The sequence below is a fragment of the Triturus cristatus genome, chromosome 3_2 (assembly GCF_964204655.1).
Source record: "Triturus cristatus chromosome 3_2, aTriCri1.1, whole genome shotgun sequence".
Taxonomy (NCBI): Eukaryota; Metazoa; Chordata; class Amphibia; order Caudata; family Salamandridae; genus Triturus; species Triturus cristatus.
This window is the reverse complement of record NC_140584.1, coordinates 829,519,009-829,534,047: the sequence shown is the minus strand read 5'-3', so window position 1 is coordinate 829,534,047 and position 15,039 is coordinate 829,519,009. Positions and strand designations below refer to the sequence as shown.

General features: G+C 50.0%; 1 protein-coding gene across 2 annotated transcripts in view; it reads left to right on the top strand.

The window, feature by feature from the left end:
* The window catches only part of PRPF8 (pre-mRNA processing factor 8), a 178,899-nt gene extending 168,359 nt beyond the window's left edge, over window positions 1-10,540 (top strand). For both annotated transcript variants that reach the window (XM_085649062.1, XM_085649063.1), the window contains exons 42-43: window positions 9,523-9,725; window positions 10,120-10,540. In XM_085649062.1, coding sequence (XP_085505188.1) covers window positions 9,523-9,725; window positions 10,120-10,274 — 358 coding nt within the window. In that variant the 3' untranslated portion in view covers window positions 10,275-10,540. The remainder of the gene's footprint in view (window positions 1-9,522; window positions 9,726-10,119) is intronic.
* The last annotated feature ends 4,499 nt before the right edge of the window (window positions 10,541-15,039 follow it).

Here is a 15,039-nt window from a genome sequence, read left to right as displayed (position 1 = left end):
CCATTAGTGGTGCGCAAACTACAACAACACTCCCTTACTCTCATCCTAGTAGCTCCAACTTGTGCCAGACAACCGTGGTACACCACACTGCTGGAACTATCTGTAGTACCGCACCAAAAGTTAAACCTCTCTCCACGCCTCTTAACCCAGAACCATGGAGAGATCGGGCAACCGGACCCAGCTCAGCTCAACCTTGCGATCTGGCTCCTGAAATCCTAGAATTCGGTTATCTAAATCTTCCCCCAGACTGTATGAACGTCATTAGAGAAGCTAGACGACCTACCACTAGAGCTTGCTACGCAGCCAAGTGGAAACGTTTTGTGGTTTATTGTCACAGCAATAACTTCAATCCCCTAGATGTGTCCATTCAACACATCATAGGCTATTTATTACACCTACAAAGATGCAATCTAGCCTACACGTCTATTAGACTGCACCTTGCAGCCATAGCAGCTTATCTACAAAACAGGCAGCATCTGTCACTCTTTAGAGTACCTGCCATAAAAGCCTTCATGGAAGGCCTCAAACGAATAATTCCCCCCCAGAGCGCCACCCTCATCTGTGTGGTACCTAAACATCGTTCTCACAAGACTAATGGGGCCTCCCTGTGAACCTCTGCACAAATGTGAACATCAATTCCTAACATGGAAAACTGCTTTTCTTGTAGCCATCACTTCCTCAGAAAAGTCAGTGAAATACAAGCACTCACTATTCAAGAACCCTTTCTGCAGATGCACCATAACAAAGTGGTTCTCCGCACTAATCCAAAATCCCTCCCTAAAGTAGTTTCTCCCTTTCACCTAAACCAATCTGTGGAACTGCCCGTATTCTTCTCGCAGCCACAGACCATTGCAGAAAGAGCTCTCCACACATTAGATGTCAAACGAGCCTTACTCTACAACATCGAAAGAACTCAACCCTTTCGTAAGACCAAACAACTGTTCGTGTCTTTCTCACCACCACACAAAGGCAACCCCATCTCCAAGTCTGGGATAGTTAGGTGGATTGTTAAATGCATACAGATTTGCTACCACAAAGCAAAACGAACACTAATTGTTCCCCCCCAAAGCCCACTCTACACAGAAGATAGGGGCTTCCATGGCATTTTTAGGGAACATTCCCTTAGATGATATCTGCAAAGCAGCTACATGGTCTACACCGCACACTTTCACTAAACACTATTGTGTAGATGTGCAAACTAAGCAACATGCTAGTGTGGGCCAGGCTGTACTCAAAACATTGTTTCAAACCACTGCAACAGATACTGGTGGTCGCCGCTAGGAGCGAGTACTGCTATATAATCTATGCACAGTGTGTAATCTGCAGCTCATATGCCTCGAACGGCAAATGCTACTTATCAGTATGCATCTGTTCTTGGCATGTAGAGCTGCAGATCTACACACGCCCACCCGCCTCCCCGGCTACCTTTATCTGTTCCAGGTTATCTTATTTAGATGTAGCACACGTGGGCATCTTCACTACTTACTGCTACGCTCCATCATTTCCCTGCTTGCAAAAAAAACAATCCAAGGATGGAGCCGAAGCCCATGCGCAATATGATCCAAAGGAGGAGTCACATACCTCGTGACTTCCAAAGACTTTCCAAGAGAAAAACAACTGCAACATCCGGGCCCAACACCAGATGGCGATCTATGCACAGTGTGTAGACCTGCAGCTCTACATGCCAAGAACAGATGCATACTGGTTTGTAGCATTTGCCTTCTGGTGGATACTCTAACAGCAGATTTCTTACTGTAGTCCCTCCTCCCCGTTTTCTGGATGGACTCATGAACGTCATAGTAAGGTGCTTCATGCCTAAGGGCGGGAAAGGAGAAGGATTAAGAAACTGACGTCAGTGCTCATGGGTTGCATTTATATTCTGCTCCATTCCATCACTTGCCAATGATCTGAAGTCACTGCAGGGCCATATGACACCAGCTATCAGTGCGTGGAGAGCATTGCTAAAAAAAAGTCCATCCTAGCATCAAGAAATGTTCTATTCTAGAGGTGAGGAACCTGTGGTTAGATACGGTATCCACCAGAAAATGTGCTACCAAAGGTAAGTCGCTGCTTCTTCTGTACCATGGTACCAATATCCTTCTTGTTTGAGTGAGTATATTTTTATTCTCTGAATGTTTATATTTGTCCATTTTCAACTAAAAATACTGTATCTTTCAGTGATGTGTGGAATTTATGAAGGGTTTTTAGAAGCTGTTTCCAGCTAGTTATGAATTACTTGGCCCTGTAATATAACTCTGTACCCCCCCCACAAACCCCGCTTTTCAGCTGAGTGACACTTGCAGGTGCTTTATTTGAATTTGAGGAACACTTTCAGGACAGGCTGTGCCTTGAGACAAAAGCAGGTTTCATTTCTAATGTGTGCCTTTTTGCTTAATTCAGTTATCTCTGTTCCCATGGGTCACTAAAGCTTAATAGCTAGAAGGCTCCATGGCATGCATGTCAGGATAGTTTTCGATTTTAAAGTGGGTGGGATGTCTTGCGGATCCACGTCTGATGGTTGTGTGATTTTTGTTTCATGCCGAGGGAGCCTTATGTTATTAGGCTTTCAGGGTGCTTTAATAGAATGTCACTTTATGGTGGCTAAAGCTGTGAGCAGGGTAGACACTGAATGGTTAGCTTCATTAGGAAGAGCAGGGTCTAACTGTTTTCCGAAGGCCAAAGGTTTATAGTGAAGCAGATGGTAAATGACAACGCGTTATTCGAGTTCGGTGCTTGTGCCAGAACACTTGGGCTCTGGAATATTTGAATCTAGGGTTCTGCTGGTGTTTGTGGCGAGTAGGTAAGAAAATGTTGGTGTCTGGTCCAAATTCATAAAATACATGGACAAGTTTGTTTGACTCAGCAGTCTGGGTTTCAGTGGGTGAACCACATGTTGAAGGATGTTTGGAGCGTGTTTTCGGAGATCGAAATGTAACAGTTACTGCCTGGAGGACATGGGTCTGTGGATAGCTTTTGAGATGTTACTGCTAGGTGTTTGAAGGCCGCATTATGCTCCGTGATCTGAGGGAGATTTTAACTTTCAGACTGTACAAGCCTTTCGGACAGCTCTAGCAGTTTGGGTTGATTTTGGCGAAACCTCTCGTAAAATAAATATTTATAGAGGTACCTTCAGATACTTTTACAAAACATTTTGTGGCTATGAGCGTAGAGAGGTCCGTTTTAATTGACAGTCTGTTTTCTTCACCCCTTCGTTTCCATAGAGGTTGGCTCTGAAAACGAGATGAAAACTTGACTCACCAGCGCTTGTGATTAAGTCACAAGTGAACCCCCTCCGCCCTCCATTGTTTAGTGAAGGTCCTCCTGGTCCCCGTAATTCTAACATGTCAGCGAAAATGTGAGCTAGGGAGTTTTGCAGCGTAAATCTTTCTGGATTCACTATGCTGTGCATTATTCCGCGATCTTGTGGTTGGGTCCGGATTCGTAGTCTTTCCTTTGTTTTTCCTTTTTTTTTTTGTAGCCCAGGTGGGCGGTGACGACCCACCATTTGGTGCACCTCCCGTGACGTCGTCGTGCCACCTTTGGGGCGCCATCTTCAGATTCTTTTTTCCGCCGTTGGGTCTGGATCGTCATCGGGAAGCTCCAGAATTACAATCGAAGGAAGAAGAAGGCAAAGCGAGTTTCGTCGATAACTAACTACGAAGACATCACAGGAAAGGAATATATTACATCAGGAGCGCGAAAAAGGAAGTTTTGCGCCTTTTTTCTTCGACGCCCTTTGAGAATGCGCACTCAGAGGCCCTGAGTGCAATGGACAAGACGCCATTCAAGTTCTGCCCTAACTGCCACCACAAGTTCGCGCAGAAGGACCAGCATCCGGTCTGCAACCTCTGCCTACCGGTCGACCACCAGAGCAAGGACTGCAACGCCTGCTCAGCCTTCGTGCCGAAGACGCTCCGGGTGAGAGAACGACAGAGAAGAGCCAACGCCAGCATGGATGGCAAGGGTAAGGCCCCGTCGCTCTACGATCTGGGCCTCTCCACAGACGAGGAGGACAACGTCGCCGAGGGACCCGAAAACTTCACGGTCGTAGAGACCGACAAGAAAAATGAAGACGAGGTAAGAGAATCGTCGAGCTCAAAACACCCGAAAATACCTCGAAAACCCGAGGGTGACTCGAGAAAATCTGAGTCAAAGTCCACGAAGGGAGCCCCGGCGCCGAAAACTTCGACCAAGGGGGGAACCATGGACAAGAGGCCGAGCGGATCCTTCGAAAAGGACTCCCTGGAGCCGAAAGACGCCGAAAGGCAAGGATCGTCGAAGACAACCCATGAAACGGGGCGCTCGACGAAGAAGGACCGGTCGGCGTCGACGCATGTTCCGTCGAAGAGGCCCGCGGTCGACGCCGAAAGCATCTCCGAGATGGAGAAGAAGAAGAGGCGGCTCGAGGCCGAAATGGAGAACATCCTTCAAAGGAAGAAGGAGTTCGACGCCAAGATGAAGGAATTCAAAATTCCAACGGCTACACCAACGAACGTCGTCGAAATCGAGGACGAATTCGACACCGAGGGGCTGCCGAGAGATCTCGACGAGGAAGACGAAACCTATTATGAAGGCGAAGCCGAGGAAGAAGACCAGCAGTCGTTCTACAGCTCGGCGCCATCAACCAGCCACGACATCGAATGCCAGGATCTCGACACCGAAAACCCCGAGGAGCCCGTAGACACGTACCCTTCGAGGCCTTCGCCACCCGACGACATCGGGGTGTACAATATGGTGGTCAGGAGCGCAGCGACAGCCTTCGGCGTGAAACTGGACGAGGAGAGGCCGAAAGCCGATTTCCTCCTCGAGACCCTGCTCCCCATCCAGACGAGGAGCCAATTCCTTCCCATGCTACAAAGTGTGATGAATCAGGGGAGAGAGGCCTTTAAGGAACCAGCGACTTGCCGTTCGATCACGCCCAGGACGAAGAAAAAATATATAAGCACTCTTCTCTGGACCCCCCTTACATCAAGGGTAGTATCACTGCCGACTCCATCATAGCTTCCACGGCCAGGAGAAGGGCCAACGTGCCAGCAACTTCGGCGCCACCACCTGATAAAGAAAGCAGGAGGATAGACCTCACCGGAAGAAAGGTCGAGAGGAATGCCGCAATGCACTGGCGCATGGCGAATTCCAATGCACTTCTCAATAGGCACCAGTACCAGCACTGGGACGAGATGGGGGAGCTAGTAAAGCACCTCCCTGAAGAATACCGCCAAAGAGCCTCCCACCTGGTGGATGAAGGTAAAAACATCGCCAACTCTTGTATAAAGACTGCGTTGGACGGGGCAGAGACTTCGGCAAGACTAATAGCCATAGGGGTCACCGAGAGAAGACATGCATGGCTAAGAATCTCGGGATTCAAACCGGAGGTGCAGAACAACATCCTTAGCACCCCCTTCAACGGAGAGACACTGTTCGGAGCAACAGTAGACGAGAAACTCACCCAGCTGAAAAAAGAAAACGAAACGGCGAGGTCCATGGGGGCCCTACAGCAAAGGGGGATGAGGAGAGGCAACCCCTCTAGGAGACCCTACGGTCGGGGAGGAAGCCAGCAGGGAGCGTCGCACCAGACGTTCCAGCAGGGTCAGCAGGGTGATAGTCACGGACAACAAGGCCAACAGAAGCAAAACTGGCAGTACCAACCTCGGGGCCAGTCCTTTCGCGGGAGAGGGAACGGACGTGGCCAGAGGAGAAGAGGTGGTGACCAACCCTCATCAAAGTGACTCAGCACGCAGGAGGACGCCTACCCTCGACCTGCCCCCAAGGGTGAGGCGCAGTACAGTAACATCAGGGGGGAGAGAAAAATCAAAAGCCTACGAGCATCCAACACCAGTAGGCGGAAGACTGAGGTTCTACCTTCAGGAGTGGCGGCGTATAACCACAGACAAGTGGATACTGAACGTCATGCAGTACGGATACTGCGTGGATTTGGAGAAAAGACCTCCAAACAAAAGACCAAAGGGAAGGCAGAGATCGGCTCAAGAACTGGCCCTACTCCGAGAAGAAACCCTAAAGCTTCTAGAAAAAAGAGCCATAGAGGCAGTGCTGTTCAGGGAACGCAACAAGGGGGTCTACTCTAACTACTTCGTGGTCCCGAAAGTAGACGGAAACCTCAGACCCATCCTGGACCTGCAATACCTAAACAAGTTCATCAGAACGCAGAAGTTCAAAATGACTTCGCTGCAGGAGGTGCTGCCCCAAATAAGAGACGGGGACTTCATGGTCACCGTGGACCTCAAGGATGCCTACCTGCACATCCCAATAAACAGAAGGCACAAGGGCCTTCTAAGGTTCAACATCGACCAGGAACACTACCAGTTCACAACCCTGGCCTTCGGGCTAAAATCGGCGCCAAGGGTTTTTACAAAATGCCTGTCGGCGGTCGCGGCCCACCTACGAAGGCAGGGGATCCATGTCTACCCCTACCTAGACGACTGGCTATTCAAGGCAAATACAAGCGAGAAGTGCGAGAGACACGCAAAACGCGTGACAGACACTGGGGGAAGTCATCGCTGGAACCAGAGCAGGTGAAGATTTTCCTGGGAGCAAAAATCAACACCCTGAACAGCACAGTGGTGCCCAGCGACAGGAGGACAGATGCCCTACTGAAGGAGACTCGTCTCTACCAGAAGGGGCGAGCTCTGACAGTGAGGTCAGTGAGCAAGATGATGGGGATGATGGCGTCGTGTATCCAGCTGGTGCCGAATGTACGCCTGCATATGAGACCATTCCAAGAATGGCTACAACAGCAATGGTCACAAGCAAACGTAAGTTGGGAGGATCTAGTGGTTGATACGCACGCAGTGCAGGAGGAGATGACTTGGTGGAACAGAGACAACATGACAGCAGGGAGAAGCCTGACACCACCAAACCCAACAATGACCATTACCACGGACGCATCGCAAAAGGGATGGGGAGCGCACATGGACAACCTCAGAGTGAGGGGTCTGTGGGCTCCAGCAGATGCGGTACGCCATATCAATTACCTCGAATTGAAAACCATCCTGCTAGCCCTGAAGGCATTCCAGAGGCACCTGTACAACCAGAGGGTGTTGGTTCAAACAGACAACACCACGGCAATGTTCTATATCAACAAGCAGGGGGGGGACACAGTCGTTCCCTCTCTCCTCTCTGGCACAGGAGATTTGGAGATGGGCCATACCTCTCAGGATAGATCTACTGGCAATTCACCTTCCAGGAAAGGACAATGTGGAGGCAGACTGGCTAAGCAGGCAGACCTCGGCATCGCACGAGTGGGAGCTCAATGGTCAGGAAACGGAGAAGCTTTTCCAGAGATGGGGAACTCCCACAATAGACCTGTTTGCAACACGCAAAATGCCAAAGCTTCGCGTCCAGGCAACCAGATCAGCAAACCCAGGGAAATGCCCTATGGATAAGCTGGTCGAGGACATTTGCCTACGCCTTTCCACCGATACCCCTGTTGCACAGAGTGCTCGACAAGTGCAGAACCAGCAACATGACTCTGATCCTAGTGGCTCCGCAGTGGGCAAGACCGACATGGTTCTCACAAATTCAAGAAATGGCACAGGGCAATCCCCACAGGTTCGAGAGAAAAAGGGATCTGCTCTCCATGCAAAACGGAGAGGTCCTGCATCCGGAGCCAGAGAGCCTCAACCTGGCGGCATGGCTCCTGAAGACCTAGAGTTTGCGCACCTTAAATTGCCTCCTAGCACTATGCGGGTGCTACGGGAGGCAAGGAAACCAACTACACGAAAATGCTACAGCGCCAAATGGCAGAGATTTACGGTGTGGTGCAGGAAGAAGGGCCTGCAAAACAGAATGACAAGAGACTCAACAGTACTGAGGTACCTCACACACCTTCTATAGAGTAACCTCTGCTCGAGCTCCCTAAGGGTACACCTAGCGGCGATCGTTGCCTACACCAGAGGTGAGAAGGGTGGAAGTTTCTTCACTTCGCAGGTGGTGAAGAGATTCATGGAAGGAGCCAAAAGAATTGCCCCTCCTAAAAGGTTGCCGCCGCCAGCATGGAATCTCAACGTGGTACTGACGGAGCTCATGAAGGCACCGTTTGAACTCATTCACAAGGCCACACTGCAAATGTTGACGATGAAAACGGCTTTTCTGGTGGCCATAACCTCACTACGCAGGGTGAGCGAGCTTCAAGCTCTAACACTACAGGAACCCTACATTCAGATTCACAAGGACAGGGTAGTCTTGAGGACAGACCCACACTTCATGCCCAAGGTGGTGTCGGCGTTCCACATGAATCAGAGCATTCAGATACCAAGTTTCTTCAAAACCCGACTTCAAACGCAGAATAGGCTCTGCACACCCTCGACGCTAGAAGAGCGGTGATGCACTACATTGAGAGAACCAAGGAACTCAGGAAATCAAAGCAGTTGTTTGTGTCCTTTGCTACTAGCTTCATGGGTAGACCAGTGACTAAGGGCACCATCGCTAGATGGATTGCCCTCACTATTCAATTCTGCCACAAACAGGCTGGACAGGAGCTAGCGGAGGGGCCTCAGGCTCACTCCACAAGGAAGAAAGGGGCCACCGTTGCCTTCCTGGCGAACACGCCCATTCAGGACATATGTCTAGCGGCAACTTGGGCATCTGTGCACACGTTCACGAAACACTACTGCGTGGACATTCAGATGAACAAGGAAGCACAGGTTGGACAGAAGGTGCTTCAACACATTTTCAACGACCAACGCTCATCTACCACCCAGCTACCACAAAATTAGGGAAAAACCACTACAAAGTCTATGCACAGCATAGTGAATCCAGAAAGATTCACGCTGCAAAACGAATAGTTTCTTACCTGTCGGTGTAGTTTTGCAGCTTGAAGATCTTTCTGGATTCACTAGCGAACCCACCCACCTCCGCCAGGAAGATGAGGCTGGAGGAAGAGGGGGTGAAATGGAAAACATCAGAAGGAATAAAAACGTACAGAAAATGGACTGAAGGACTAATCAATCGCCTATGGGTTAAAAAAAAAAAGAGGAAAAAAGAGGAAAAAAGAACCCGAAGATGGCGCCCCAAAGGTGGGACTTCTGCAGGAAGCACGACAACGTCACGGGAGGTGCACCAAATGGTGGGTCGTCGCCGCCCACCTGGGGTACAAAAAAAAAGGAAAAACAAAGGAAAGACTACGAATCCGGACCCAACCACAAGATCGCGGAATAATGCACAGCATAGTGAATCCAGAAAGATCTTCAAGCTGCAAAACTACACCGACAGGTAAGAAACTATTCATTATTCCTGAAAGGGTTATTACTGCCACCAAAACAGTGTAGTAAGCATTATGAAAAGCAAAAGGATTAAGTATTTTTATGGTGGCTTTTGTGTGTGAAATGTTAGTTTTTTGACGCTTAGTAGATAGTATGTGTGTTCATTTCTGTTGGTCACTGTCCCAAATTCTTAAGCACTCAATATTCATATGGACTCTCTTGTTGGCGATACTTTGAATGAAATAATAGTTTGTTGTAGCAGCGATGAAGTGCACTTTTCCTGATTTGCTTTCTTTCTCTATAGTTTTACACCAGGATCATGTACACTCACTGCCTACAAGCTGACACCAAGTGGCTACGAGTGGGGAAGACAGAATACAGACAAAGGCAACAATCCCAAGGGATACCTTCCCTCGCACTACGAGAGGGTCCAGATGCTGCTATCTGATCGGTTTCTTGGCTTTTTCATGGTCCCTGGACAAGGATCCTGGAACTACAACTTCATGGGTAAGTGGTGTTTGCATCTCTGGGTGAAAATAGTGACTAGGGAATGAGTTTTACCCCCAAGCTTCGCATAGAGAAACCAGGAGACCTGTAATGTCCTGCGCTCGCCAGATATTTTTGGAGGGGATGAAATGCATTAGGTACAGAATCTTTAGAAAAAATGTGGGAAAGTAGGGAACAAATGTCGAGGTAGTAGTGTTTTTGCAGTAAAATGTAGAGCGCTGTAATCCCAATACTATTGGGGATGGACAGAAGATCTGAGGATACATTGTCACGCATAGTTGTGGGGCAATCTACTGAAAGGGATTAGTCAAACCTTCTTTTAGGTAGATGGTTGGGAAATCAGGAAGACTCATCACGGATGTGTTTGTGACGCGTGCATGCTTTCTATCCCCAGGGGTTCGTCACGACCCAAACATGAAGTACGAGCTACATCTGGCAAACCCGAAGGAGTTTTACCATGAAGTCCATCGGCCGTCACATTTCTTGAACTTTGCCTTGTTACAGGAGGGAGAAGTATATTCTGCTGATCGTGAGGATCTGTATGCCTGAATCTAATCACAAGGCATCGCAAATTGAACTAGAGACTACAATTCTGTTGATATTCAACAGGAAGTCTTTGAACGAGGAACAGTGGCTGGTCCTCGGGCTTTTGCCCGGCACTAATTATTGGTCATCTTTTCATTCACTGTTTCAATATTGTGCTCACCTGCGACATCTGTAAAATGTGTTGATTTCTGCCCCCAGGCTGCATCTTTCTGTATGCAGTCATCTTTGTAGTATAAATGTATTGGTTTAATAAAATTATATAAATTAAATGAACTGTATTCCAATATTTAACCCATTCAGTGACCTTTTCCAGCAACTTTTTAAAGATTTCCTCGCTCTTTCTTCAGGGGTACACTTCTGTTGAAGAGAGAAATGTTTCTCGGGCTCCATCAGAATGTCAGGGGAGTTATCGAATAGATTCACTGCCTGCTCTTATGATTGTTGTTAAGGGGCCCTGGACGGTCCGGGGATGACTGTCCAAACATCACCTCTGGTTCTCTGCTGAATCTGAAACTTGACACAATATACTGCTCACTCAACGCCTCCACTATAGGATTCTCTCTGATATTCGTGAGCAGTGGAAAATCTCAACGTTTTAGATCCCGCCACAGAACTTAAAATATTTATTTTCAATTGTGAATGACTGCTAAATAAAGGAAACCTGCCTGAAGGAGGTACCATTTTCAGTCTTCTTTTAATGCAATAAAACCAGTAACAGCAAAGTAGATGTGGTTTTAAATGCACCTCTAAAACACTTTAAAACTGAGAAATGACAGTCCCACTTAATAGTGCATAATGTTAAAACTGATGGGCCGGGGCGATTTGCGGCGATCCATACCCAATGGGAGGGGCGGCTCCTTAACATAGTGTCTGTTTATATTCCACCTGAACTGCATGCCGCTTCGCTCCCGGCGCTCAGTGAGTTTCTGCTGGCATTACCGGAGGGGGAGGTGATAATGGGCAGAGACTTCAATGCCGTGATTAATGACCTCCATGACCGGTGCCCTCCACGGTCGAGGGGCGGGGGAGTCTCTCGTCTTGAGAGCTTTACGGAGGCACTTTGGCTAACGGACTTATGGCGGCTGCACCACCCGGCGACGCAGCAATTCACGTATCACTCTGGGGTGCACAATAGCTTAACACGCATAGACTACTTCCTGGGGTCGTCTGGCTGCCTCCACAATATTGATAGTATAGAAATTAGACCTAGAGGGATATCGGACCACTCCCCGATACTCTTGCAGTACACCCGCTATCACTTGATGCTGCGTCGCATCTACCAGATGTATCCCAGCTGCCTACGGCTTCCTGTTATTCGCAAATCAGTAGCGAAGGCGACAAGCCTTTACTTCCAAGAAAATGCCGCCTCGGTTGATTCCCCTGCTGTTCTCTGGGAGGCATACAAACCGGTCATTAGGGGACAGGCTATGGCTTCCATTGCGGAGTACAAACGTGGAAAGCTCTCTGAGCTGCAGTCACTGGAGCTTGAGCTTCAAGCGGCGGAGGCCCACCAGGCCCAAGACCCGTCTCCCGCGGCCTCCCACGAACTGCGATTGGTGCAGACGAAATATAGGGAACACCTCGCAGAACGCACCAGACAGCGCCTGGAAGATTCGAGGCACACAGTTTATGACGTGGGCGATAAAACTGGAAAGTTGCTGGCGTGGCTTGATAAGCGTGATAGTGGCGATAGGTGGATTGCGCAACTTACCACGGATGACGGGCAAAGGACGTCCGACCCGCGCGAGATAGTGCGTGCGCTGGCAGGCCACTTTCGGGGGGTCTACTCTTCCGCTTCCTCTATGACCGTGGAGGAGGCGCTGACATACATTAGAGACCTCAAGATGCCCGCACTCTCGCCGGTAGCGCGAGAGGCCCTGGAAGCTGAACTCACGGTGGAGGAGATACAGGCGGCTATTGGCGCGCTGCAGCCCGGTAAGGCTTTGGGGCCTAACGGCATACCGATTGAACTCTATAAGAGGCTGTCCGAGACGCTTGCCCCACATTTACTAAATATGTTTGCCCATAGCTTGCGGTCGGGCGAGCTCCCATTAGACCAGCGCACGGCCACCATTGTGGTGATTCCAAAAGTAGGTAAACCGACCGATCAGTGTACATCCTATCGTCCCATTTCGCTGCTTAACGCAGAGGCTAAGATCCTCGCGAAGCTGCTAGCCAGCAGACTGACGCCGCACTTGTCCGAGATTGTGCACCCAGACCAGTCGGGCTTTATGCCCGGCAGAAGTACATCCCATAACTTGAGGCGACTGCACGGGGTGTTGGCCTGGGCGGAACGGTTGAGTGAGCCAGCGGTGCTTCTCTCTCGGGACGCTCGAATGGCGTTCGATATGGTTGAATGGCCTTTTCTTTTTGCGGTGTTGTTGCATCTGGGCTTTGGACCCAAATTCTGCGCCTGGGTTCGGCTCCCATACACTAACCCAGTGGCCCATGTCACGGCCAATGGACACATGTCGGAGGACTTCCCGCTGACGCGTGGCACGCGCCAGGGCTGTCCTTTGTCGCCGCTGCCCTTTTGACTTGGTACTTGAGCCACTTGCGGCTTGGATACGCTGGGAGCCCATGATACGGGGCCTCAGGTGGTCTGACGGCTGGGAAGACCGCGTCTCCCTGTACGCGGATGACGTGTTGCTGTATCTGTCCTCCCCTAGACGCTCTATATTAGCACTACTTAATATTTGTGAAGTCTTCGGCAGAGCGTCCGGCTACACGATTATTTGGTCAAAGTCCGTCCTGTTCGTGCTGCATGGCCCTCCCCCGCAGTTGCCAGAGGGGTGCCCACTCCGTGTGGCGGACGGATCGTTCAAATACTTGGGTGTCCACATCACGCTGGATCAGACGGAGTTTTTCCGGCGCAATCTGTGTCCCCCGATGGACCGCCTCAAGCGGGACGTGCATCACTGGGGAGCGCTGCCACTGACCCTGTTGGGGAGAGCAGCGCTCTTCAAAATGATGGCTTTGCCACGGTTCTTATACGTGCTGGAGAACACACCGTATCCGGTTCCCCCGGCCTACTTCCGTGCGATTGCGGCGCAGGTCTCTAGCCTTCTATGGGGCAACAGGCCGGCGCGAATTGCGCAGTCTAAATTAGTTTGTGGGTGGTATGATGGAGGAATTGCGCTCCCGGATATTCAACTCTACTACTGGGCGGCACAGTTGAAGGTCATTAATCAATGGCTCCACGCGCCACAGTCGGATCTGGCATTTAAGGCGGATAGAGATATATTGGGCGAGAGGGGCATACTGTCGCCGCTATATGATGGGAGACTGGCCCCGACGTTGATTGGCCCCCTGCGACAGACTGTGTCTATCTGGCATGCGGCCCAGGCCAAATTGGGGTGGCGGGGGGTTTTGACGCAACTCACACCGCTCTGGGATGCAAAGCAATTGGGACGGTTGAGGGATAGTAAGGGCTTCGATGGTTGGGACAACATTGGAATTTCGGTGATAGGCGATATGTGGCAAAAGGGGACAGTCGTCCCGTTCGCACGCTTGCAGAAGCAAAATGACCTGGCTCCCTCGGAATGGTTCCGGTACATTCAGATCAAACATGCCCTGAACGCAAGGCTGGCTCCCGGCGGGGAGGTTCCGGAGGCATCCCCTTTGGAGGACAGGTTGCTGACGGAATATATGCCTAAGAAGGCTACGTCCTTCACGTACCGCAAGCTTATCAATAACATCCAGACCTCATGGGGCCCTTGCGGGAGAAGTGGGCTGATGAGATCGGCGAATTTGACGATCCGGAATGGCGCGAGGTGGGTATACCATCAAGGCTCCGGCTGGTGCAGCTCCGAATTTTGCACCGTTCATACTGTACCAGATATTTGTTACATAAAATAGGCAGAGCACCACACCCCTTCTGCCTGCGTGGTTGTGGGGAGGAAGGCACTTTTTATCAGACCATTTGCGACTGTCCTGTAATCCAGGAGTTCTGGAAGCGGATGATGCGGACAATGTCGTAGGCGTGCGGCGTCTCCTTGGTGCCGGAGCCCCGGCGCTGCTTGCTGAATGTGTGGGAGCCCAACGACCTCAGTCGCCAGGCCCAGAGCTGGGCCACGCTGGGGATAATGACGGTGAAGAGGAACATAGCCCAAAAGTGGGGGGTAGGGGAGGTGCCTTCACTGACTGCATGGGGGAGAGATACGGACGTGGCCCTGTTTGCTGAGCGCTCAGCGTTTATTAGGCGGGGTTGCCCCCGGAAGTGGGACAAGGTATGGGGGGCATGAAACAAATTCAGGGGCGGCATATGTGACCCACCACCGACGCCACATAATGACACCTCTGATTCAGATTGATGCAGTAGATGTGGGGGCGGCAATGGGAACGGTTGATGCCGGCCATGGACTACATTACCGATATGTTGTTTCTGTCCGTGGTGTAAATTGCGATGTTGTATTGTCAAAAGATACGATCAAACTGTCTATTCAAGTGTCTTGTTGCTTTGTTATTAACAAAAACAATAAGTTTAAAAAAAAAAAATGAGAAATGAAGATGGGTGTACTATATTAATGTTGTAACAGGGAGTGAAAACCACCTTAACCATGTTAAGGATTTCAGGCGCAGTCCTATCTAGTGATAAGCCCTCCTGATTAAGTCCCTTTGTTATTACAGCTTACTGAGCTGGGATCCTTGCACTGAGCAGGCTTTTCAGAGACTGCCTTTTACTGGAAAAAGTTGACCGATGACTTATTTGTTTTCATTTACTGTTTTAGGACAATTACTTTATTTTCTTTCTCCACCTTTGCCTCTG